Consider the following 24,828-nt stretch of genomic DNA (forward strand, 5'->3'; position numbering starts at 1 on the left):
CTTTATGTGCCAAAACCCATAACAAAGCCAAACAATTAAAAATCAGTCCTTAAATTTCTTATAGATGCTAAATTATCATGTATGGAGTGATGACTTTGATAAACAACGTTCTGCTCCTGGGAATGCTTTTTCAGTGAGCTGACAGGTTTTAGGCCAGCCTCCCATGCAGGTTCCACACATGTGCAGGCAGTATTAAAGAAAGTAGGACAGTGTCTATTTTACAGATATCTATCTTAGTGAAATCTCCAGTGAATTATTTTTGTGAAAAAAGCACATAATATAAAAGGAATAAAATACAAATGCTGGGGTACAGTTCAGAATTAAACCAGTAGTTTTTAATAAATAAAACTTGAATCATTCATCTCAGCCCTGGGTGTAGGAGTAGTGAATGATAAAATTCCTGCAGGAATTTCCAAGATAGCCTTCTGTTTCATGGCTGATGGAGCTTTTTGAATAAACTACACTAAATAATAGAGGAAAGTTAATAATCACTGTTGATTTGTCCTGATTTTATTTCATTAAATGCAATGAATGTTGCAAATTCATACCTCATATAACTGTTGAGTACAATGGCATTATTGAGGCATGAATTTGATTCAGTCTGATCATTACTGGGTTATGTTGGCTGCTTGTCTGACAGCTGCAAGCCATGGAAATAAGATCTTATGCAAGTACTTTTTCTTTTCATGTTGTTTTTTTCCAAAATGCATATTTAACAAGGTTTTGAAATAACAATAGGATTAGATGCTTGAGAGAAAATTAGGTCATATATTTGTTAGATACAAATCTCGCAAGTAATTAGAAACGTGGGTATCAAGCAGTATTTGTATTCTGTACAGTTGCCTTTGTGTGGAGACAGTGGGGATTTCAGAATAACCCAATCAGTGTGCTCTGCACTTTTTCCCTCTCTAATATGTTTGTAGAATACTAGTAAGTACAGCTTTTAAACAGCTCCTGAAAGGGGAGAACAAATTACCTGCATATAACCCATATTTACTGGTGTGTCTACTTTTTGAATACTTTTACAATTTCTGTCCTTTTCTGTTTTTTAATATACATTTTAGATATTTAAAGTGCAAGTTTAAATGTATTACATATGTAACAGAGGAAATATGTTATTACATAGAATCTTTTAGCTGCTGTTGGCTGAAATGTTTGATATCAGTGACTACTTTTGTTAATCAAGTTTCCCAGCATAAGATGGGAATAAATGGCTTTGTATTAAAATACAGATAAGTGAATGAATATCTTTAACCTTGGGGCCAGTAATACCACCCTATAGTCTTAATTTGAACACGTGTTTAAATGTTTCACTGAATGAGGAACTTGCTAAAGGAATATAATAACTAAATTCACTTTGCAGTAGTAACAGACAACTTACTAAATATTTTTAAAACCAGAAAATATAGACTAAAAACTGCCTCTCATGTATTTCTAATTAAAAACACACATTGCAGAGGCTCTAACCTGAAAGTGTATATATGGGTGAGTGCTGGCCATTTACTGGAGATGCACTGTAGACTGTGCCTAATACCTCTTTGCTGCTTGTGTAAGATTGAACACTGGAAGAGAAACAAAAGCAATGGCTGTCTCTGAGGGTCTTGAAAGGGAGAGGTGAAATACTGTAAAGCAACAATGGAAAGAAGTCACAGGAGAATTTAGCAGGAGCTCCGGTGAAAAGAAAGGATCTGCAAGAGTGATGGAAGAAGAGTGATGAGAGAAGAGTGTCAGAGAAGAGGCTATTGGGGCAGAGCAGGAACCAGAAGCAGTCAATGAAAACAAGGGGACAGCAGTGATGTGGATCAGAGGAACAGAGGGAGACTGGAGGGCTTGCGATGGGAGCCAAGAAAGCAGAGGGGAAAGGCCTGGGAGGAAACAGAAACCATAGAACTGTGATCAAAGGCAAGCTAGAGGTGGAAAGGGAGGAAATAGAAGCAAATAGGAAAGAAACAATGAAGGAAAATTCAGAAACAAACTTTATGGCCCAGCTTTGAATGCAGCTGGAATCATGAACTGGGAGACAGAAGGGGATGGTGCAGAAGCACTCTTTCCCAAGCTCATGGCTTGGAGCGTGTCCCAGTGACTTCTGCTGGCAGAAAAAGGAAGAGGGATGAAAACTGCAACTCCTTAGGCTCTGGCAAAGCTGCTACCAAGATTGGATGAACCTCTCAGAGCAGGAGTTCCCAGTTTTGCTCTGGTCCTGTGCAAAGCTATTGAGTATGGGACAAACTGAAAGAGTAAGCCCCCAGTCCACGTGGCTTACAAAACCTTAATTTGCACGTGGCCATCATCCTAAGGGTATTTTAAGAGTTCTTCTTTATAAGATTATTCAAAGATTAATAAGGAAAACCCTACACTTAGTATCATCTTCAGTACTGGGAGGGTTTGATGTGCATTATAAACATATTGCAAAACACCTCTGTTTGCCAAGTGAAGGGAAGTCTCATCTCAGGAAAGAAAAAGATTTCAACATTAGAATGGGGAATGACACAAGAGTGTTTTTCCTCCCTAACACCAAAAAATGTAACAGAGATCAGTGAACTGCTCGGGACAAGATAGACAATGCTATCCAGTCTTTCACCAGGGTAAAACCCATACTCTAAGCAGAACAAATGATACACTCTTCTTCAAGCCCAGTCTGAGGCAGGCTGGATGGGTGGCAGCTTGAGAAAGTTCTTTTGTCTCATCTAAGACCATCTCTTCTGAGACAGATTTGTCTTTAGAGAATGGAGTCACCAGCAAGATTAAAAAGGACAGGTATCAGGCTCACATGCACTTAAGTTCTGGAAAACAACTCCACACACTGGAAATACCTTTCACATTGTTGAGGGGTTACTGTGGCAGCAGTGTCACCTAGACTGCAGGCTGTGCTCTGGCTGGCCAGCTCTTACCTGCATTTCTTCCTCCCTTTCTGCTTTGAGACAGGAAAAAAAATACCCTCACAATTAATTAAAAACATAGATAAAGCTAGAAAAGATGAGCCGGGGAGTAAAGAGCAATTATGAACTTTCCTGCTAAAAATTCACTAGGCATACTGTAAAATTCAGAGATCATTGTGTCCCTCAAAAACACAGCAGAGAGAAGCAGACACGTAGACAAGCTTTCAATTACTTACGTGCCTTTGGCTCGCTTTCAGGATGCTGTGGAACTGGAAACAGCTATGGTAAACGTATTTTCTCTGCATTTGCCTTTCTTGACAAAACAGCTCCAATATTTTGATCTCAAGAATAATCAGCTCTTTTGCATTTCCTTTTCAACTAACTGCAGACTTTTGCAAGTTAAAAATTAATGACAACTTCTCTTCCTCTCTTTTTTTTTTTTAAACAAAACTCTTTTGTGCTCATTTCTGAAAAAAAAATGAATTCTTTTTCCTACAGTCAGTAACTATTAGTCTAAACAGCATTCCAACCACTCTTTCTCCTTCCTCTGCAGTTACACACAAAACGAATTCCACCACAACAACCTGGTTCATGGAGACCATTATTCTGGAGATGAAACATTGTGTTGTGTCCTTTACCACTATTATGGGCAGTCAGTCTGTTAGAACATATTGGGCGATTATAGGTTAGTCTTTTCAGAGAAAGCCATGGGTTTCAAGTCAGCAGTAACCATCTATCAATTCTTGAGATCATGCCATGATTTACTGTCACGGCATCATGTATTCTCTGATTTTCTGCCTCCTGTGAAACATTGTGCTTTCCTTTTCTATTGATGTATCAACTATAATAGTTACAAGCAGCTACAGAAAAATCAATAGTGAACTTTCATTACTGTGCACATAGAGTACCATGCTGTGAGAGCACCTAGCTGTTAAATAGTCACCAGCAATAAGGTACACTGTAGATGTCTGTTATTTTGGTCTAAATGAAGAATGTCTGAATTTGAAACAACAAATATCTAGGATTTTTGACACCGCTGAATTCTATGACAAGTTTTTTCAGTATGTGATTTTTTTTTCCCCAAGTGTCAGGCTTGATATGTACTTTCTGTACTGTGATCTGTGTATTTTTTTTAACCTAAGTCTGCCACTGGAAGTTAATATCAAAATAAACTTCTGGGCTCTGCTTAGCTGAGTCTTATTAGGCTTTGTTGGACAGAAGTGGTAAGAATTGTGCTTTGTTGAATTAGTCTTATCTTACTGACTTTAAAGTGAACAGACCAATAATATCTGTGTTAAACACACAGATGGGATAGAGTTGAAAGAGGCACTATGGTGTTACCACACACTCAGAGGTCCTCCTAGGACGTGTGCACTAGGAGAAGCATTGAGTTGCTTTTCAATGAACAGTTTGGAAAAAATAGCATAATTTTTGGTTTAAATATATTAATTTGCCTCTGAGAACAAATTAACTTCCAGTTAGTGATTGTAAATGAAGAAAGGCAAGAACAACAGTAAGCATGTGAGGATTGTCTTGAAAAAGTCCAGGCCACTTAGTGTTTCAGGCTGTTTCCCTAGGGCAGGTGGGTAGCTCTGCTGCAGCACTTAGTGGTTACTTTGGCATTTGGAGACTATGGTGATTTACAGCTATAAATGAAGTGTTTGATGCCCAATACCTTAGATTTGAAAGCCTGTGGATTTTCGTGAAACTAAACCATGAGAATGCACAAATGTACTTAAAAGAATTGTGTCCTGCCAAAAGCATACCTCACTGTTTGCCATGGCCACGAGGCCACAGGAAGGCACTGTTTCTTGGCTAATGGGAATCTGGAGCCCCTTAATTCATGCCCCTTGTGTTAAACCTATGACTGTATTGTCTATGGAAACATCTCATCCGCATCTGACCAAATATTTCAGTCTGAGCTGAGCAATGAGCACAAATCTGGAGTTTACCTGACTTACTTCTGCTGTTCCTTACCGAGCAATTGAAATGTTAAAAACATACTGAAGCACAGCCTTACATGAGAATGTCTGGTCCTTTCTGATGGGACGTCCTATCAAGAAATCAGAGTTAGCTGAAAAATACAACTCTGTTGTAAGAACTCATATTTGAAAGGCAGGTGTAAAAGCGCCACAGTTCTCTACCCTCTGTATAACTGATGAGTAACTGTGTTGCCAGAGAGACTTTCAGGTGGGCTTTTCTTTAGCTTTCATATCTCTATGTTTAAAACTTGTAAGCAATAATGACAAACAACACATCCAGGTCTTTGGGAAAAAAAGTACAAAGGCTGACACACATCTAGGTGCCTCTCCAGTGTTTCCTGTAGGCAGCACTGACACTTGCAGAGTTGCAGTGTAGTGGCAGATGTCCCCATTTGGGCTTCTGTCACTCTCATTTGCTAAACCACTTCCACAACTAAGCTCAGACATCAGTTACAGTAAAAAGTGAAATTTGCAACTTCCACTCAGGTCAGTATGCAACGTCAGAAACAATGCGTTTTGAAATACTGCAGCAGAAAATTATGTACCTAAGTTGTGTTTACTGTCCGTGAAAGCAAGACTGGGAGTACAGGAGAACAAAGGATTTCTTTTTTCCACCACCTGGCAGGAGGCCCAGCAGCCTGGGCCAGACAGGGGGGACAGGGCAGGAGCCCTGTCTCAGGGCCACCAACTCTGCTGTCACTCAGTGAGGAGCACCAGTCCATGGGGCATTGCATTTAAGCAAATTCATGGGCTGCTGCAGTCAGGTGTGGTACTGAACTGATGATTGGTACACCGTGAATATGATGGGACCAAACTCATTGGGTCTTTTCATCTGTGCCAGCAAGTTCTTTTGTCAATGCTAATTTGATAAGGAATTGAAACAGCATCCGCTTCAGTCTACCATCAGTGGTCTCATCTGCAGTTACATTTACATAGAAAATAACTGTAACTGCCCAAAGTAGAGTAAAGTATTTACTAATAATAGTAAAATTCAAATGTTGGGATAATAGGAGTAACATATTTGTTTCTACTGTAGTGCTTTCTACACTGAGCAATTAATGAATGCATTTTGCTTTATGTTATTTCAACACAGTTCTATCAGAAAATAGTTCTGTTACTGATTTCCACTTCTTATTTCTTACACAGGCAGAGGTGATTATCTTTTTCATGTTCTTTCTAAGCTAGAATCAGCTTCCACTGATACAACTTAGTTCAGTGAAAAAGAAGCATGTTAGCTCAAATATTAGCACATAAAACTAGTCAAACCATGTCTTGAAAAGTCTCAGAAAGAAGGAGAAACATGTTTTTGAAATCAATGTCTTTAAGACAATTAGTTGTCTCACGCTAAGCCTTGTTTGCAAATAGTGCAAAAGGCTTAAAACTCTGAATTATTTGTCAGTTGTGGTGACAGAAAATCACAGTAGACTATTGTACCTCTTAGAATAGCACATCACTAAAACACCTTTGCTTAACTACCTCTCCTTCTTTCAATCAGAATATATTATGATAATTTTTCCTCCTGTGGGACTTTGGATCTAAACAAAACAATAAGACCAAACAAAATTCACCAAGTAATAAAAAAGTGGTATGAAGCTCTACCCTTGTCTGGAAAACACTATAATGATATAACTGGCTGGTCTAATATTTTTAACCAAGTTCAAAAAAGTTTGGAATATAATAATTAAATGCAAATACAGTCCTGATCCCAAAGACCAGAAGAATGCCTTTAAGCTAGTATTTATAACAAGAGCTATTCGACTGAGCTCTCTTGTAAATTTTATCATACCTGAGGCAGTTTTCCTCAGTCGATTAGCTGGAAAGCTGAATATATCCTGAGGCAAACCAGACATCTAGTACAGGCTAAATTCAACTACTGGAGCTTAAATTTGGCTTAATATATCCCCACTTGGATCTGCCTGTTTAATTCTCTTTCATATGATAACGTTGGTTTATTCATAGTCTGGACTTGCCACCTGAACAAACTGTACCTCATATCTTATTCTAATGGAATAAGAAAACTTTGCAAAAACCACAAAAGTTTCTGACTGAAAATCAAATGCAAATTTGGGATTAAAAACTGTTTTGTAAAGTGACTACAAGATTAGTACAGAGAGATTTTTCCCCTAAGGAGTACTGCTTTTTATGATCATGCATTTTTTATACTCTGCAGAGACAGATGGGCTTTATAAAAGGATACAGCCTGCTACTCAAAAGGGTTTCAGTGGCAGCTGCATTTCTGTGTTTTAACCTCAGCAGAAATTTATATTCTATATTTTTCCAGAAAATATTTATATTTCTTCTTTTCGGACTGTATCACCCCTTGGTGTAGTTCCAGTGGCAGCAGTAGAAATACCTCTGAGATTAATCTGGTCCATTATTCCTATTTTAAACAGTACTTGAGTAGCAGGAGAGGGATAGAACGGGAAGGGACAGATAATATGCAAGGTTCTCATCAGAGCAATACATCCAAACATTTAGAAAAGTTAAAAATGTCTAAGCAAAAGCAGAGCAATTTTTTTTCTAGGTAAAAGCAAATCTCTATAAAATTTCCATTCCTTATTTTCTAAATATTCAGCTTCTCAGCTAAATAATATATTGTTTCTTGCTCCTCTTAGCATTATACCATACTGTCTATTATTGCAAGTTGCATATAACGCCCCTTCTGCCTCAGTTCATAACTTCAAGGACTTTGTATGATGTCCCTATCACCATTCCCAAGAACTTCATAAATATTTATGACATCTTAAACTATTCACACCCTACAAATTGTAGGCATTGAGAGCCAGTTCCCTTAAAACACCAACAATCCTGTGTGCTATTGAAGATTAAAGTGATGTTTCAGAAATTTACTGGGAAAACCCTTTGGTTCAATAAATTCATTATTTATTGTAATTTTTTTAACCCTTATCAGAGGCCTAATTTCTGCTTTTATCAAATGTGATACAAGTGCTCTGGCTGGTAGATATGCTTGCATTTAGGCATATATATGTGTAAGCATGATAATGTTTACTGATGGCATGATAATTAGCATCTAGCTTTCTTATATATGCTTATTTTAACTGAATATTCAAAGACATTTCTAGCCCAGAAATATAATATGACCCTGGGACTGGGTGAGGAGTTTGGGGGGGGGGGGGGAATGAGTTTTGACTCACTTTCTTTCTCAGTTTGTCTGTGAGACCCTTGCTAAATCACTTCTGCCCCAGAGTATCAACATGTGCTGGCATACAAATATGACCATGGCTCCACAGAATAGTGGTTACACATTTTTTTCCTGAAAAAGAGATACTTAGATCAAGACTTTTTTTTCTAGGATTGATCTGTCATTTACCTTAAGCAGTCACTAGTCAAATACAAAAACAAATCGGGAAGCAGGAACTAGAAAGCCATGTCAGCCCAGGCAGGTTCCCTTACCACCAGCCTACAAAGGCAGGCTATGAATTTGGGCTTAATCATCTAGAGTTAATTTTTTCAGTGCACCAGCAGTGCACTTCAACCCAAAGACTGGAGCACACCTTCACTGAAAACAGCCTGTAGCAAGCAATAGCTAAGACCACCCACTGGCATGGTGGGACACTCCAGTTGTTTGGGAAATTTCCTTGAAGACACAACAGAGGAACTGTTCTTCAAATTCCTGTTCCTCTGTTGTGTCTTTAAATAAAGCAGCTACTCTCCTACATGGAACGTAATCCTATCAGTGAATGCTTAAGCACAGATTAAAATACCTACACAGTAAACCTTCAGGCAATAAATGGGCTGCCCTCAGTCCCAGATGAGCAAGAGACAAGGAACATGTTTCATTGCTGGCCCAAAGCAGGAGCCAGTCTTGGACTTCAGTAGGGGAAAAACTCCTAGCATGGAAAAAGCTTGAGAGAGTGAAAGAAAGTGAGGTAGTACTGAAGTTTAGGCATGGCCAAGATGAAGTGCCAGCAGTGGAACCACTATTGGTACTGTGGTCTGTGGAATGTCCTGGCACCTCCTGGGCTGGGCCATAGTTTCATCCCAAGTGGCTCTTCATACCCCTGACTGTGTGGCCGAACCTGGTCATGCTTTTCCCTTCTGAGTTTCAGTGAGAAACACTGGACTTTGTATTTAAGGGTGTAGCTGGCTGTGGACTTTGGGCCAGGACCTGTGAGCAACTCTTCCAAAGAGGCCTAGCAGGATCTTGTTTTATTGTGTTTTAATGACTACCATATCACTTATGCCTCATTTGCACGTAATAAGGATGTGGGTTCCTGGGGTATCAGGACAAGAAGTGAGTGCAGATTTTGTTTGTTTGTTTAACTTTCAAGACAGTAAATTCAGCCTGAGCTGTTGAAAGTCAAGCTGTTTTATTTTCCTGAGTGATGACTCAGTAATTACACCAGTCATAAAGATTCAAGAAATCAAATTAAGCTTTGCCCTTTGGCTTTACAAGGACTGTAAGAAAAGAAACAACTGAAATGTAGTAACATACTTCCACAGTCGCACAAGAAAAGGAATCCACCTTATTTCCCCATGTCTCTCCACTGCAGAGATAACAGTAGCAAAAGCAGTTATAAAATTACTCACAAAAGTCAGTAAGCATGGTTCTTAATAGACGTCAGGAGCTTTTCAGTAAGAATCTATCATTTGCAATCTTTTTGGAACAGAAAAATAGGCTACAGTATTCTAAATGGCATTAGAAAGAAGCCTACTGCTATAAAACAATATCAGAGTGTTTTGGTTGAGTCTGAGTTGTTCTGAAAGAAACAAGAGGTCCATCAAGATCAAAAACTGAAGAGATGAAATAGGATCCAGACTAAGAATTAAAGCTTGTTCTCTCATAAGCATCTTATTCTCACTTTAAAAATAGATATAATTTTGCCCAACATATTTGGCATGAATGAAATACTTTGCTATAGCAGATTTTAATCAATAATTTCTAAACAATGTTCCCATTAGCAGATGTTGTGTTCAACTGAAAATGAAAATTACTTTACGACCCTAATAAACAGAGATCAACTGTTGCACTGTTAGAGATAGCTTAATCCCTGCCAAAAAAGGGAAGGAAAAGTTTTCTACACATTCAGTTTGGACTTGGGAGTCTTAAGAAAAGTGGTTTCTGTTGTTATAATGTAACTGCTAAATATAGTGGTTTATCGCTGATTAAGAAACATCTATCAAGAATTGTTTCCCGTGAATTCAAAGTGAATAATATTCAGCACAATCCTGCTGTAATAAAATTGAGGGGAATTTTGCAGTAAGGAGCTTATCTTTACCATAAATCTTCCTTCATTATGGCATTTTGACTGTCAAGAAGGCTTAGCTGTTGAATGACATGCATCTGCCTCCATGACAGATGTGCTGTGTGGAACCGCTGTTGTTGCCATTAGTTTCAATGAAGGAGAACTGTGGGTAATTTTCAGAGACTGGCACTTTATCAACCATTACTACTTTTGCCTTCAAAAATATTTTTAGCACGTGTCAAAAATCTACCTGTGTTTTAAGCCCTGTAACCCAGAGATTTTGCAGGGCTAGCAGAAAGTAGGGAAAAAAATAGTAAAAAACTGTGTTTGAATAGAGGAAGGTTTGGTAACATTACCTCGGTCCTGGTTAATTCCCTTTTTTTGAACTACTCTGGGGTAAAAACCTTCATCGTAATTAGCATATTCCATCTTCAAGGTCAAATGGGAATTGGCCTCACACTAAAGCCCCTGAGGGGGTCTCTTCCCTGATGAAGCAGCACGTTCTAGGCAGAGGCAGTACTGCTTCTTTGGCCCTGCAGCATGGCTGGAAAAAACAGGCAAACCTGAAGGCCAAAACCACCCTCTCTAGAGTTTGGAAGAAGTCATGTTTTATCTACAAGCTAATCAGCCATTCTAAAGAGCTGCTAAATGTTGGGGCCAGTTGGGTTTTAGTAAAGTCCCTAAATGATGGGGCTCATCAGCCCGTTCGGGGCGAGAAAGCTCAGGCCTGGGCTGGTATCAAGTCCTATTGCCTGGAGTATCCATAAGACTGCTTCCAGCCTTGTGAAAGTGAGAAATCCCCCTCCCCATGGAGAGGCCTAAATACAACCTTATTTCATCCTTGCAGACAGGCAGCTGAGCTGTCTGCATTCACGTCTCTTCATTGCTTCGTGTAGAAACATATCCAATAAAAGACATGAGCAGTAAAATTTAACTGTCTTTTTGTGGGAAATATTTATGCTGTTCCTAAGGAGTTGCTATTTTTCAAATTTAAATCTCTCATTCTGTTTCATTTTTCTTTTCAAAATTCCCAGACCAAAGAGAAACTCTCTATAGATTAGTACACCACCAAATTTTAAGTATTTCATGTTTGGAATATGAGAGGGAGAAAATCTCTCTGAAACCTAAATATTTTCCCCCTCTAAAGACCAGACCCATTTTGGGGGAAAATATGCAAAAGTGTTCTCCTCGGGCTGAATGTTGTATGCAGTTTCAGCTTAATGCACAGCTTTATGGCAGATGTAGAAAATAATCAAAATGGAGGGATATCTGGGAATACTGGCAGATCTTTACTGTGACTGTAGAGCAGACCATGACATGCTATAATACTGGTTTTGTCTTAATCGTCAAAAGTAAGCTATAGAGAACAAAAATTCTTTGTTTGACAGAAAAGCAATTGCTATTTCTTGTAAAACATATAATATATTCCAGAAGACCTAAGGGTTTACTTTTCAATAAGGATAGAAAAAGATGCGCGCCCCACTGTGAGCTCACAGTAAGGCTGTTTCATGTAAAAAGTTGGTAATTAGTCCCTGAGTGAATAAAGTAGAAGAGCTAAGAGACTGATACTTACTGTAGCAACACAAAACACTTTTTCTAGCTGCTAGGATTTAAAGGGTGTGTGGGTGGGAGGGGGGGACCTACTCCTACTCATTTAATTTACAAGCGTCTGAACCTCAGAAAATTATTTCTTGCATTAAGCTTAAACATATGTACTTTAAATTGCTACTAATCGATGTAAAGATTGATAAGAGGCATTCCAATTTTAAAAAGCAGACAGGAATGAAGAATTATATGAAAACATAGAAGACTGTTGTGCTGTACACATCAGTAGCAGATTTTGTGCTCATTGTACACCACTGCCTTCAGCCAAGTTCCACCCGCATTGCTTGATGTCTCACCAAGTTAACTCATTAGCAGTCAAAGGAAATACTTGAAAAACTAAATCATGCCTGTCTAGCCAGCATTACATAATAAACACTGACAACAAAACCAAACCCAAACCGCAGGAAAACCATCTACTTAAAAACCAAAGTTATTAATCTCATTTATATCACTATTAGCTAGCACTAAGCATCAGAAATGAAAACTGTACCATTTCTTTTTCTACCTGCATAACTTGAAGTTACTGGAAATAACTTAATATTCACATTTTCCTTTGTTATTACTCATCTTCAGTATAGCAAGAGTTTGTGATTCTCCCTCAGAAAGAATGACATAACTGTTATTGCAACTATGTGTTCAGCAAACCTATTTTTGATGATATACAAAATATCATTGAAGAGCTTGAGAGATGACAGGGGAGCTCACACAGTGCTCTCAGCACATATCCTTTGACTTCTCTCTCTGTCTGGACTGCCTCATTTGCTTTATTTCAGCATTTATCGGTAACGTACGTGAGATGAGAGCACTTATCAAAAGTCATATCCAGAGATCTTTGTCACTTCGTGAAGGCTCACTCCAAAATGCATAACTAATCATCAGGTTGCATCTACATCCCCACTATTATAATTGCAGTTCTGGAGAGATCTACACACAGATGAATTGTGTGATAATTCACAGTCCTAAACTGTAGTCACACAGACTGTATCTGATTCAGTATAGAAAGTCAGGAAAATCTCTACATGTTTTTACTGGTTAAATAATAACATCTTGTTTAGAAGCACTGAGCCTCATCACAAATTTGTTTAGAAGAAAGACATTAAAAGTATTTCTTCAGGCTGAATGTGGTATAGAAGAGCCCTAGAACTACTTTTTGTTTAATGTTAGTATCAACCTGTTTTTATATCTGACTTCAGTGCTTATGTTGCCACATATGAGTATTTAAAGAACTTTCCACTGAGATGAAAAAAGAAAAACAACACAGACCTTCCCCTGTAGTTCTGCAACTTCCATGGAATTCAGCCAGGCCAAGTAGCTGACAGGCGTACAGGAACACCTGTACAGCTCACAGGTACACCTACTGCCAAAAGCCACTGATCCTGTGTTTGGGAGTAATGTAATATAAAATATTATGTTTCTTCTTGACTTTGAGTATGGTATCAATACAGCTGAAAACAGAATGCATCTCTAAAAACATACATTAAATTCACCATTTTTGTAGAAAAACATGGAAATTTTGCGGTTCTCAGACTTTGTTTCTTCTTAATATCTGTAAAAATTTATTTTGTGATTTTTCAATAAATATATGATCCATGCAAAAACATAAAAATAATAATGAACCTGATTTACCAAGAAGCCAGGACAATTTAATACACAGTAGGACTCAGAAAGCAACAGAAAGATGTCCCTTGAATTTAAAGGGGGTTGAATCAGATAACACTTTCTAAAACTTCCTGATGTTTAAAGTTATTTTTAACAGAGGAAAAAAAAGTTCAAAATACTGATTCTGAAATCATCATACATTTTATCTTGCTGTTTAACACAGTTTAATTTCCAGCATAGTCCCTGTTTTCTGGGGGAATTTCTTATGTTCTAACAATTCATTCATGATTGCATTTTGCATCTGAAACAACCTATTTAAATTAATTGTGGTAGTTGATACTGTTTCTTTCTTAACTTCATAAAAATATGCTTAGAACACCCAATTTTTAAACCAGGTTACCCTAGCTACAAAATACCTTGGGAGATTTCTGTAGGTATGTAAAATAATAAGCATCTATATTTTGAGTGAGAAAATGTCCAGTGTAATACATGAAAACATGATTATCCAAAGATCTCGAGAGACACTGGCAAAAAGACTTTGGATAAATGAGTTTGAATAGCTAAGGGACCAGGCATAGCAGCTTTGAAGTTTCCAGTTCTCTTCGCTCGGGATAATGCGAAGTTCAGATGATTCTTGTTGGACAGGCAACATAATTTAAGTATTACTAGTGAGTTCCTTAAGCCAGTTAGCAGAATTTAGGTGGATGTCGTGTCTACAGTTCCCAAACAAGCAGCACAAATCCGGGAGCCACTTGCTTTATTTCCACAGTGAAACTGGGACAGGAAAGAGGCAGGCAGTAACAACCACAGCAGGAAACACTCGCCCCCGCTCGTGCAAGAGGGAACCTGAAGCGCAGCCAGCAGCCAGCACATTCCAGAGGGGCTCCTGCTCAAAGCCTGTAACTTGGGCTCTGGAGGCTGTGCGTGCTGCCACAGGCTGCCACTGCAATCCTTGGCATCTTTCCTATCCTCTTGTCCCAAAGACAATGTTTGCCTCCTCCAACCATTTCCCTCATGTTCCAGCACACAGTTATGTGCAGGAACCAATATTTGCTCTGTTTAAAGTACTTCTAGGAAAAGGTGCAGTGAGACCCAGTTTACACAGCCTCCCAGGCTCCTTATAGATTGGGGGACCAACGTGTGTTCCTGTTTTGCAAAGGAAAACACTCACTTCCCCTACAATCAAAGGCTGGCATTTACAATGAACCAAATTCTGCCAAACTCCCCACCTCCTATGCTCCAAGAACATCCATAGAACAGATTTGTCTTTACTCAAAGTGAATTAGCAGCATAGTTATGCCCAGTAGCAGCATGCTTTGGCATTACAAGAAACTGTTACGGTACTCTACTGATGGTAAAAATGATCAAGCACCAACCAAAGCAAGTTCTGCCAGCAAGTGCACTTTGATCAGTTGACTCTTTCAGCGTTATAACAGCACTCTAATTTGCAAGCTTTAGAATAACTTCAGCATTCTCCAGACAAAAATAATGCCACTGGAGTGATTTTACACAAGGAAGCAAATGCTGAGGAGATAACGTACTGCCATTTATCTCTGACCAGCGTTTCCAGAGCTTGAACTTGCTGTATAGGAACAGAAGATAATCAAACAGAGGCAGAGTGAACAAACTGTACCTGCCATGCTGATGTAAAAGCCCCGCTGTCCAATACAAAAAAAAAAAAATCAGTGTTGGATTTCAGAAACCATATTCAGGTTAAAGGGCACCATTCTTATCTGGTATTCCACCCAAAGGACAATGATTTCATTTTATAAAGATCATTAGTCAGTGAAATATATATTTTAGAGAGTTTTTAGTAGGGAAGATTATTTTGGCAGTCACTGGAGTGTACCAGATGGTTCATTAACATAGGCTAGACAAGTCAAAGGCTTTCAGAATCATTTAGAAAATGTCAAACAGAAACAAGAACGCTGTCACTTTTTATTAGAATTAACTACATCATACCCTGGACACAGATTTCACCTTGGGTCAGAAAAATTAATACAGAATTATATGAATTGTGAAACATACTAGGTTAAAGATAGGGCTTCCTCTTGGGACTCATTTGCTAGCAATATATTATGGTCCTCTACTTCAGGAATCCTCAACCTTTCTTTTTGTAAGCTATGAAAAGAGCTGACCTTGCTCAGACTCCATTGGTGTCTAATTGATTTGAGGTATATGCAGAATTTCAACAAGACACTCCGCTAAAGCTCTTTTGTGATCATTTTCCCAGGAAAGTTGGCAAAAGATTCACTGAATATTCAGCAGCTTGTAAAGTATGCTTTTGTCAGGAGGCAAAAAAAAAATACATCCATTTAGTGAAACACTGCCTTCGTAAACAGGAATTAAAATGCAACTGAACTGTTACTTTTTTTTCTATTATCATTCAGATGTCAAAAATCTTGAGAACTTCCAGCTTGTGGAAGGTGTTCAGGAACAAGTGAATGCTGCTCTGCTGGACTACACGATGTGTAATTACCCACAGCAAACAGACAAATTTGGGCAGCTTCTCCTGCGACTACCAGAAATCCGGGCCATCAGTATGCAGGCTGAAGAATACCTCTATTACAAACACCTGAACGGGGATGTGCCATGTAATAATCTTCTCATTGAAATGCTGCATGCAAAGAGAGCATAAATTATACCCATTAGAGCTTCTGCTTTCAAGGAAAAAAAAAAAAACCCAAACATATTCTGAACTGCTCCGAGCAACACTAATTAAAACGTGGGTTTAAGACTTTGCGAAATGGTATAATAATCAAATACTAATAGTAAATAAGTGATGTATCAGGGTATTTGTATTGCAAACTGTGAATCATGTGCTACACATCCCCAAAGGAATCTATATAGGACTTTATACTGGAGTGATGTGAACTTACCAAGTGGATACTATCACCAGTGTCGATATGAAAAAGGCCAGAATGATCCTTGTATATTTAAATCTTCTGATGGCCAATATGAAGAAACCTAGGTGAAAAAACTGAGCTGTATCATCGAGCTAAGATAGTGGGGAATTTGAGCGCACTAAATTCCTTCACTGTATAGCAGGACTTCTAAAACGGTTATAAAAGATGCAAAACTGCATCTGGAGCATCTTTTATCATCCTTCCAAGGACCCAACACTTACTTCTTCTGTGGTAAATGATGTGGCATCCATTCAACAATCTGTAAGAGAGAGCTGGCCTGTGTAGTGTCGCCACCGCATCCTCAGAGGCTGGTGTTGACTGTCAGTCTCTCAGGCCTGCAGACCACTGCTATGAAGAGTCTGTTATCCAGTTAGCTTGGCATTCTTACTATGTTCTGAAGTTTGTTTTGTCACGTGTTCATGTTGTTCTATCAGGCAGTATCCCTCTTCTGCTACTGTTATTGGCTAGCTATTAAATAGCTAAGGAAATATTCCAAAATAAATTAGCCAATTCAACTACACACTTAACCAGGGCAGTGGCTAAAATATGGCTCCGCTGTATATTCATGGCTGTTTCCAAATAAAGGAAATGAAGATATTTTAGCCATCCCAAACGATAGTGGTTTTGACAAGAAACTAAAAATTAGGACACCAAATATTGATGTTAAAAAACTAAAGATAAAATTTTTAAAAATGCATTGCATGATGCAAGAAGTGACATGAATTGTACAACCTGGTGATGCCATGGGGCTTCTTAAGAAATTATCTTTAAAATTGCCAGAAATTAGGAAACCAAATTTCAACTCAAACATACAATATCTAGTGAAACCTTCTGTTTTTCAAGTTAGGTAATACACATATTTTACGCAAAGAAAGAAGAGTGATACTGCTGTGTCTATGTAGGCCAAAGTCTGCTGCAGAACAAATATTAGAAAAGAACAAACACCTCTCTCTGTCCAAATGAAGATATCAGTATTAACATGTAGTGCCACAGTTATAAGTCTTGCCTTATTTCTTTACCCTTAAAGGTAACTGTGCAGGTGTAGATCAACATACATTTCAAAATAAAGTATTAATCTCTAACATTAGCAAAGCATAGTGTTTACATTCTTTAGGTCCTGTGGGGAAAAAACTGTGATAAAATTGCAGAGCAGTGATTTCCTTATTATTTCTTTTAAATTGGTAATTATTTTACCAGTACTTAATTACTGTATGTCGTGAGACACTAAAATCAATAGGGGTATTTCATTTTGACTTTAATTTTTGAGATTATTGGCTGCACAATCACTTGTAGAAACTGTATAAAATCCTAATACTTTAATTTTTTTCATGAAGATTGCTGGCTTTTGAATAGTTTATTTATATTGTATATGATAGTTTTCACTGTAGACAATTATGATGCTAATTTATTTTTCTTTGGTTTCATCTTTATATAAGATATAGCCAGAATGAAGAAGCCAAATATATGTGTTTACTGTAGCATGTCTTCAAGTTAGTGGAACATAGTTCAGGGACACAGAAGGGTCTTTACAAATTAAAATCATTCAATTGATTAAATGTCTGTAAATCTTCATAATCCTAAATGTAGTTTATTTAAATCTGTTGTAAATTATGTGAGTTATATCTTTTTCTGTTTCATGTGAACTTGAAAAGGTGCATTTCTCTCACTTTTGTCTAAACGTTCATACATTGTATACCAAAGACATCAGCTATTACATCTGCATTAATACAAAGCACACTAATTTAATTGCCTGTATTAATCAACTCTAAAATTCTGTCCATGCATAGGGTACCAGTACAGCAAAGCCTTGTGTCTGTGACTCCTCCGTGCCTGTCTTGTATCGAAGCACGTCTGTACTTTAGTACAGACCACGAGCAAACCAAGCCCAGCTCCCTCAGTCATCCCACAGGGCAGCCATAAGCATTATTTAAATAACAGCCTTCTCCCTCAAACAAACTAAATTAACAGTACAATGCAGGAGGCTATTGATGGTGGCTGTGAAATAGGTGTACGAGATAAGTGTGGGCATTCTTTTTGAAAGAAAAGCAAAGCATTATTTCAAGTGTTTGCATTCTGTATTTTCTCTTTTTCTTTTTTTTTTCCTGTTGAAATGCTACAGTGAATCTCACTGAATACTAAGAAAAAAGCTTAAAAAATATTGCTAACTCTATTCACAGCACCCTTATCTATATACAGGACAGAAGAATTAAAATAAGAATGTAGAAGAAAAGAACAATTCAGTTTAATGGAAACTATTTCAGATAAACTAACATATATTTGCCCATTTCTTTGGTTCCAAGAATCCCATCAGATTGTCCAAAGTACACAAACAAAACAAAACAAATCACCAAAAAACGCTGCTTGCGTTAATTGTTAACTACTTTGTAACCAGGCATTTTCTGACTGCCTTATTGATTACAGGATCTATTACTAAAAGCAGACTAAAATTCAAAGGGTTTGGCTTTGGCTGGTTTATTATAATTGTTCTGTGTTTGTAAACAGACAATCTGTAAAGTCTGACTATTTGTATTACAGATGTTCTGCAGCTGCCTTGGATTTAAATCCATGCAACTCTTAGAATGTGCAGTGAGTTACTTGTTGAAGTTGAAGTTCTCTTACTGTATCGGTGAAATACATATTGTCATGTCAGTTCTTGCCAGGAGTTTCTCATCACCAATGGAATTTTTTTTTTCAGTATTTCAATAAATATTGATATGCCCATGCTGATTACTTTATAGTTGTCTTTATAATAACATTATTCCACTGAAATGAAGCACCAGTCAAAAATCAGTTACTCAGAAGAGGAGAGTAAAACGCAGGAGAAATGAGCACCAAAAGAGAATTTGATGCAAGTGGAGGACACAGGTGTAGAGAAACAGCACCTTCAAAATCTCAGACAGCAGTGGTGAAATTGCTTAGGCTGAAGCCAAATAAATACAGCTAAAACAGATCAGAAAAGCTGAATTTCTAATAAAAAAGAAAATTACCACTTAATACTTTCAAATTAATGCTTTTGATCTCATACTGCACAAGTAATTTTCACTTTACATCTACCCATAAAGAGTTAAGTAGCCAAAGCATCAGAGAGGGAAAATGACAGAACAAAAGAAAATCAGGTAAGGGATCCAGCAGAGCTCAGGATAACCTCTCAGCAATGTAAATACATGGCAGGGCCAGGGGCAAACCCACAGCTTCCAACACAACTGCCAGCACAGGCTGCCAAGGAGACAGATGTTACTGCTACTAGAGAAAAATATTTTCCTACAGTTGCCCTCTGGATCATCTGATTGCTGTTCTGAGAGCAGGAGGTGAAGTGGTCCAAGAGAGCTCGTCAGCAGTACCCTACTGTTTTGAGACCGAGTCCGCTGTTTCCCCTGAACTGTCTGGTAGTTTAGACGGAGCTGTCTGCTGAGGTGCCAAATGTTAATGCTTCAAGGGGAAAAAACAGGGCTATAATTAGTTATTTACAAATCCTGCTCTTGAACGAAACAAATCTGGGCTTAGTGTTGCAATGAAAACAGAGTAAAACACAGAGGATTAGGTGGCTTACAAGTGAGGAAGGATTATTTTAACTTTTAGGAATCATAGTGGAAAACCATGATTTTGCATAAGACTCAGGGGAGATTTCAGGGTTGATAAATTTTAGATAGTTTTCCTTACAAGAGATATATTTTGGGGCAATATATTTAGTATATGCACGGCATGTTTAAACTATGAGGGGATTTATTTTTAACTGAGCTTGACACTGGTTCTGGAACAAGTTCTGCTGTATGTTTTTATTGGAAACATGGAAAGAGTGAGTTCAATGTAACACAGGTCAAGTCAGTACAATACTTGGTGATCTTGACAACTTCCTGGAATACTGACTAATACTTTATATTAACCCCTAATTTGAAGCCCATACTCTAGATTCATTGCAATATTCAAACAATATTTCAGTTTTCTCTGATACAGTTGCTCGTTTTTTCCAGGGAAATTCTATATAGGCGCATCTGCTGGGAATTTGGAATGACAGACAAAGAGCATTAAACTAACAGCAAACTAAGAAGGTTGCAGATAAACTTCTGGGGCATCAGATCCTAGATCTGTATTACTCTGTGATGCTGGCATGAACCCAGATACTTCTGTCAGTCAAGCAAATTCAATTGCACTTGAGTCTGTAGAAATCAATGGGCCCGCATCAATGGGACCTGGCAGAGGTTCTCTACATGAAACATGCTTTGCAAACCTGTTGGTTTTGTGCCTCTACATAACAAAATCCTCTACATGTTACCAACAGTCTTGAAGTCTGGCATGCAAGCTTGGACTTGCAATACCAGGTGAGTTTTCACTATTGCTCCAGGAAGGTCCTGGCCCCTGTTTCCTATTCACTGTAATTTCTTTAAGTCCCACATTAACTATCAAGCTTACGGCAGTTTGTGCAATGTATGTCCTGTGCACACCCCAGTGGATAATTCAGACACGAGGTAAAGCAAGATGGTGGAGCACAGGCTCCTGATGCTCTCTGTATTCACAGGAGCTCAGCCCCCTACAGCCCTGCCTCAGTAAGGACTACAAGTTTTACCATTAGTTTCTAATAAAACACAAGTCAAAACAAACAGCTCTGGAGTCACAATTTTGTCCATTCATATCTTGCTCCTCCTATGCTTCAGGATCACCTACAAAAGGGTGAAATGCCTCTCAGACTGGGATCAGCATGTCAGACTGCTTCCAGTAACCCTGATTACTCATCATGCTGCTGCAAACCCAAACCTTCACAGAGCAAGAGCCTCCCTGCACGGCATTCACATCAATCACCCTGTGACTGATGCTGCTGAGCATTTGCTGGATACTACCAATCCAGGCTGTCACTTGCAATTATATAGGAAAACAGGGACTCTGCAGCAGAGGGAATAAAGCGTGTTCGTGGGAAGGACCCCAAGTAAGCTACTGTTTGTACAACACAGACTGCTGATGGCCATTCAGCAGCTGCTGGCACGCCTACATACACATGCACACACGCCACGTGCCACCTATGGGAATTCCTAAAACATGCTCGAACATCCAGCATTTCTGTTCCTATATCAAATATTTTATGAGGCACTGCTCCCTGGGGGACACCAAGCTTCAGTCATCTGCATGGCTTGATTCCTGTTTCACAGTGGTGTCCTTCCGCTGGTGTAAGCAGAAGTTTGGTGCAGAATAGCAGAAAAGTGAGGCAGGCCTTTTGAATCAATACCTCAGTGTTTATACCTTGCACTACATCACTACAGCTCTCCTGCTCTTTACAACTTGATCTCAACCAACATGTATCAAAGAAGTGAAGTTCTGCAAAGCGCTCTGCTTCCTGTACCAAAGCAGCACACTACAACTGTATGTTAAGAGAAGGTCTGTAGGACTGCCCGTGTTTGAATTCCACAGTAAGAAATGTCTATTATGGTCAGCCCAAAAACTACAGTAGAAAGCAAAAGTAATAATGGGGGAGGACCAGCTCCAAAAGAAAGTAAAATAAAAAGGAAGCACATGGACACAGAAGAGACACAAGGATATTTATGTTCCATAAATAATTCACTTTTAATCTAAAGGAAAAAACCCTAAACAAAAAATGCTGGATTATTATCATTGCTTTGAAGTATTAACAAGGCCTGAATAAATTATCATGTGTGTATTGTAGGGACCTGCCACAGTAAGTGATACTGGTTTTAATTTTCATTTAATAAACATAGTTTACTTTACAATGTATATAAATTTCAGATAAAAACTTGACATGGAATAATGGATTGAGTATGTTTAATCAATTCATTCAACTCATGCTGTGAAAACAAAAGATTATTACTGGAGTATGCTTTTATTTAAAAATCAAACACTACAGCTGCCTCACAAACTATGTCAAATTGTTTTTCCACTATGCAAATTCAGTTGAAATATTTCACAGCAAAGTCCTACTCTTCCACTTCCCTATGATTGCCACCATATCTGGATTTGGAGTTGCTACCTCCCCCCAAAACCTGCATGCCTTTGCATAGAGAACCTGAGACGCTGAAGCTAAGGGAGGTGCTGACCAGGAGAAGGGGGGGCTGGGGCACATCTCACGAGTTTTGTTCCTTTATGTCAGTATCCCTCCTCTGCTCACTTGCATTACTGAAAACCCAGCTGATGTTCCCCATGCACTCCCAGTGAGAGCCCTCGTTCTTCACGTGAGCATCCTGCTGCCTTTCCACTCCTTTGTACCACTCAGGTTCCCTCCACCCCCATTCACATTACTCGTGTTTATTTTAATTTTCCTTTTCTTTGTATCAAAACCAAAACTCATAAGTCAACTTTACCAACATGCCAACATGTAAGAATTTTCAGGAGAGTCTCTTATATGTTGGGGAGTGGGAAAAGTCAAGGACATAATATTGGCTACATGTCTGAAGCAGAAAAGTGACCACAAATGTCAAAACAGGAAAATGACTGCTGGGCCTGGTCACACCAGGCTGAAGAAACCCCAGCCAAAAGTAAGACAAGGTCACCATCAGTAAACTGACCAGCTCCCTGGACCCAAACAATAATCAACAATTCTTACCAAACATTGTTTTCAGAGAGAAGATAGGAAACATACAAGAATTTTAGTTCAACAACAGCACAGAAATATTAATAGTAGAATCTAAACAGAGGAGTGGCATCAGAGCTCGGATTAAATTATTTTAGGACAGACTTTTTTTCGCCACCAACTCACTTAGCACTGTTCAACACAACCAGAAAACAGCCATTGCCAAAAAGAGCAGAGGGAACAAAATTTTTCTTTTCTTTTTTTTTTTTGTTTCTTTTTTTGTTGTTGTTGTTTTTGGGTGGTTTGTTGTTTGTTTTTTTTGTTATCAAACTTTGACCCCACTTTACCCCTTGGGCACCCTGCAGGGGGAAAAAAGAAAACTAAAAAGAAAACCCACAGTACTTTGTGTGGTGACATATTTGAGCCGCCTTTCCTTGCTGTCAGAAAAACTGGTTGGTACCTCACCTGGTGTGCCAGAGTCCTGAGAAGGTCCAGCAGAGCAGCATCAGTGATGTCTCAGTAATGTTTTGTTCAGGATGGAGCAACAACTCCAAGGAGGTAACAGGGCACTTACTGCAAGTGAGCACTTCACAGCCTGACTGCTCCTGGTGTGAGGGCACAGCACATAGGCGTCAGCAGCTGCCAGCCTGGAAATGGAGAGAGAAGGGAGATTTAGAGAGATTATCTGCTGTTCTAAAACTGTGCTTCCCTGTTAATATACCTGGAAGTGATTAATAACACAGAATCATTGTCCATTTATTGACTGTGGGAGTTGCGAAGAAAATAACAGAATTTTGATAACAGATATTTTCAGATATTTAGACTTTAATTGATTTACTAAAGGATCACTGTACTGATGCTATTAGCTTCACCCCAACTTACCTCTCATCTAATTTTTAAATTTACATTTTGGCACTGTTAGGATGTTGATTTCATGTGAGCAACTACACACAGAAATAATATACACAAAACAAGAAAAAAAGCTTCAGAAAGGAAATGATCACTTTAGGGTGATAAAATTGAAGCCAAAGACACTGGAAAACCCTTGTTTTCTTCCTGGTAGTTACTTTGTAGTTGTTCTGCTTTGTTTTAATGCCTTCTCATGAAAGCTGTAATACAATACAAACTAATGTAGCCAGGAAGAAAATTATAATTTGTTTGTGGTTTAAAGAACTATTTTAGAAAGAAGTGTGTATACAGACATACTTGACATGTCTCAGAAGATATATGTAAAAGCAAAAATTCCTTTTTTATTTACAAAAAGATAGATAAGAGAGAGAGAGACAAAATTCTGTTCTATTTCAATAAATCTGTCAGTCATGAGGTATTTGAGGCTCAGATGTGTAGTTCAGCTTGTTTGAGAGATGCTTCCTGGAGATCCAGAGCAGATAGCCTGGGAATCCCTAATTCTCTTCAGTCACAAACTCCCCTGTAATCTCAGAAAATCCCCAGGATGTGCTGCCTTCATCTTCCCACCTGTATCACACAGTCAAGGCTGACCTACATCCTGTGCTGTTCCAGAAACATGACCGTCACAATAACATTTAAAACCTGTAATAAACCCAAAAAACAGCTGATGAGTAGTGTCAGGACGTGACATGTTCTGGGGTATCCACCCTGGACTGGAGGGAGAGTAGCTGGCTCGAGAGCATCCAGGTTGCTCTGAAAGGGCAGCCTTGGGAGATTGGATTTACAAGGCAGCTTTTGTGTGCATCTCCTGACATTCACAAATAACGTGGGGCTTTGGAGATGGTGTTTTATTGACAGACTCCCCCTGTCCCAAGGTACTTAGGAAGGAAAGAGACAGAACCAAAGAAGGAGGCAAGCTCTCCTGGGAGAAAACACAAATGAGGACAGATTCCCTCTTTCCGTTTCAAAGGATTTTTCTTCGAGTTATTTGATATCATTTCTATGAAATGTAAGCAGAGATTTCAACATGTTTCTTCTGAGAGTATTAGTCTTTCTCTCTCTCCCCCTTCAGATTTCTCCAAACGCACAATATGCAGTCTTCAGCGTGCTAAGTTAAGTGTTCCTCCCTTAGGTCATTATTTCCACTCTTTAATTGTTCTATCAACCTTCTGTAGTATTATTGTTATCCAGATTGTGTTGGTGCTGCTTTCCAAACACAGATGAGTA

The 24,828-nt window shown here is 38.6% G+C and overlaps 1 protein-coding gene across 5 annotated transcripts in view; it reads left to right on the forward strand.

Moving 5' to 3' along the window:
• Positions 1 to 19,156, forward strand: part of NR5A2 (nuclear receptor subfamily 5 group A member 2) — an 89,116-nt gene extending 69,960 nt beyond the window's left edge. For all 5 annotated transcript variants that reach the window (XM_017832919.1, XM_017832924.1, XM_017832923.1 and 2 more), the window contains one exon: positions 15,663 to 19,156. In XM_017832919.1, coding sequence (XP_017688408.1) covers positions 15,663 to 15,910 — 248 coding nt within the window. In that variant the 3' untranslated portion in view covers positions 15,911 to 19,156. The remainder of the gene's footprint in view (positions 1 to 15,662) is intronic.
• Positions 19,157 to 24,828: the final 5,672 nt, after the last annotated feature.

The sequence above is a fragment of the Lepidothrix coronata genome, unplaced genomic scaffold, assembly GCF_001604755.1.
Source record: "Lepidothrix coronata isolate B3197 unplaced genomic scaffold, Lepidothrix_coronata-1.0 Scaffold209, whole genome shotgun sequence".
In the NCBI taxonomy this organism is placed as follows: Eukaryota; Metazoa; Chordata; class Aves; order Passeriformes; family Pipridae; genus Lepidothrix; species Lepidothrix coronata.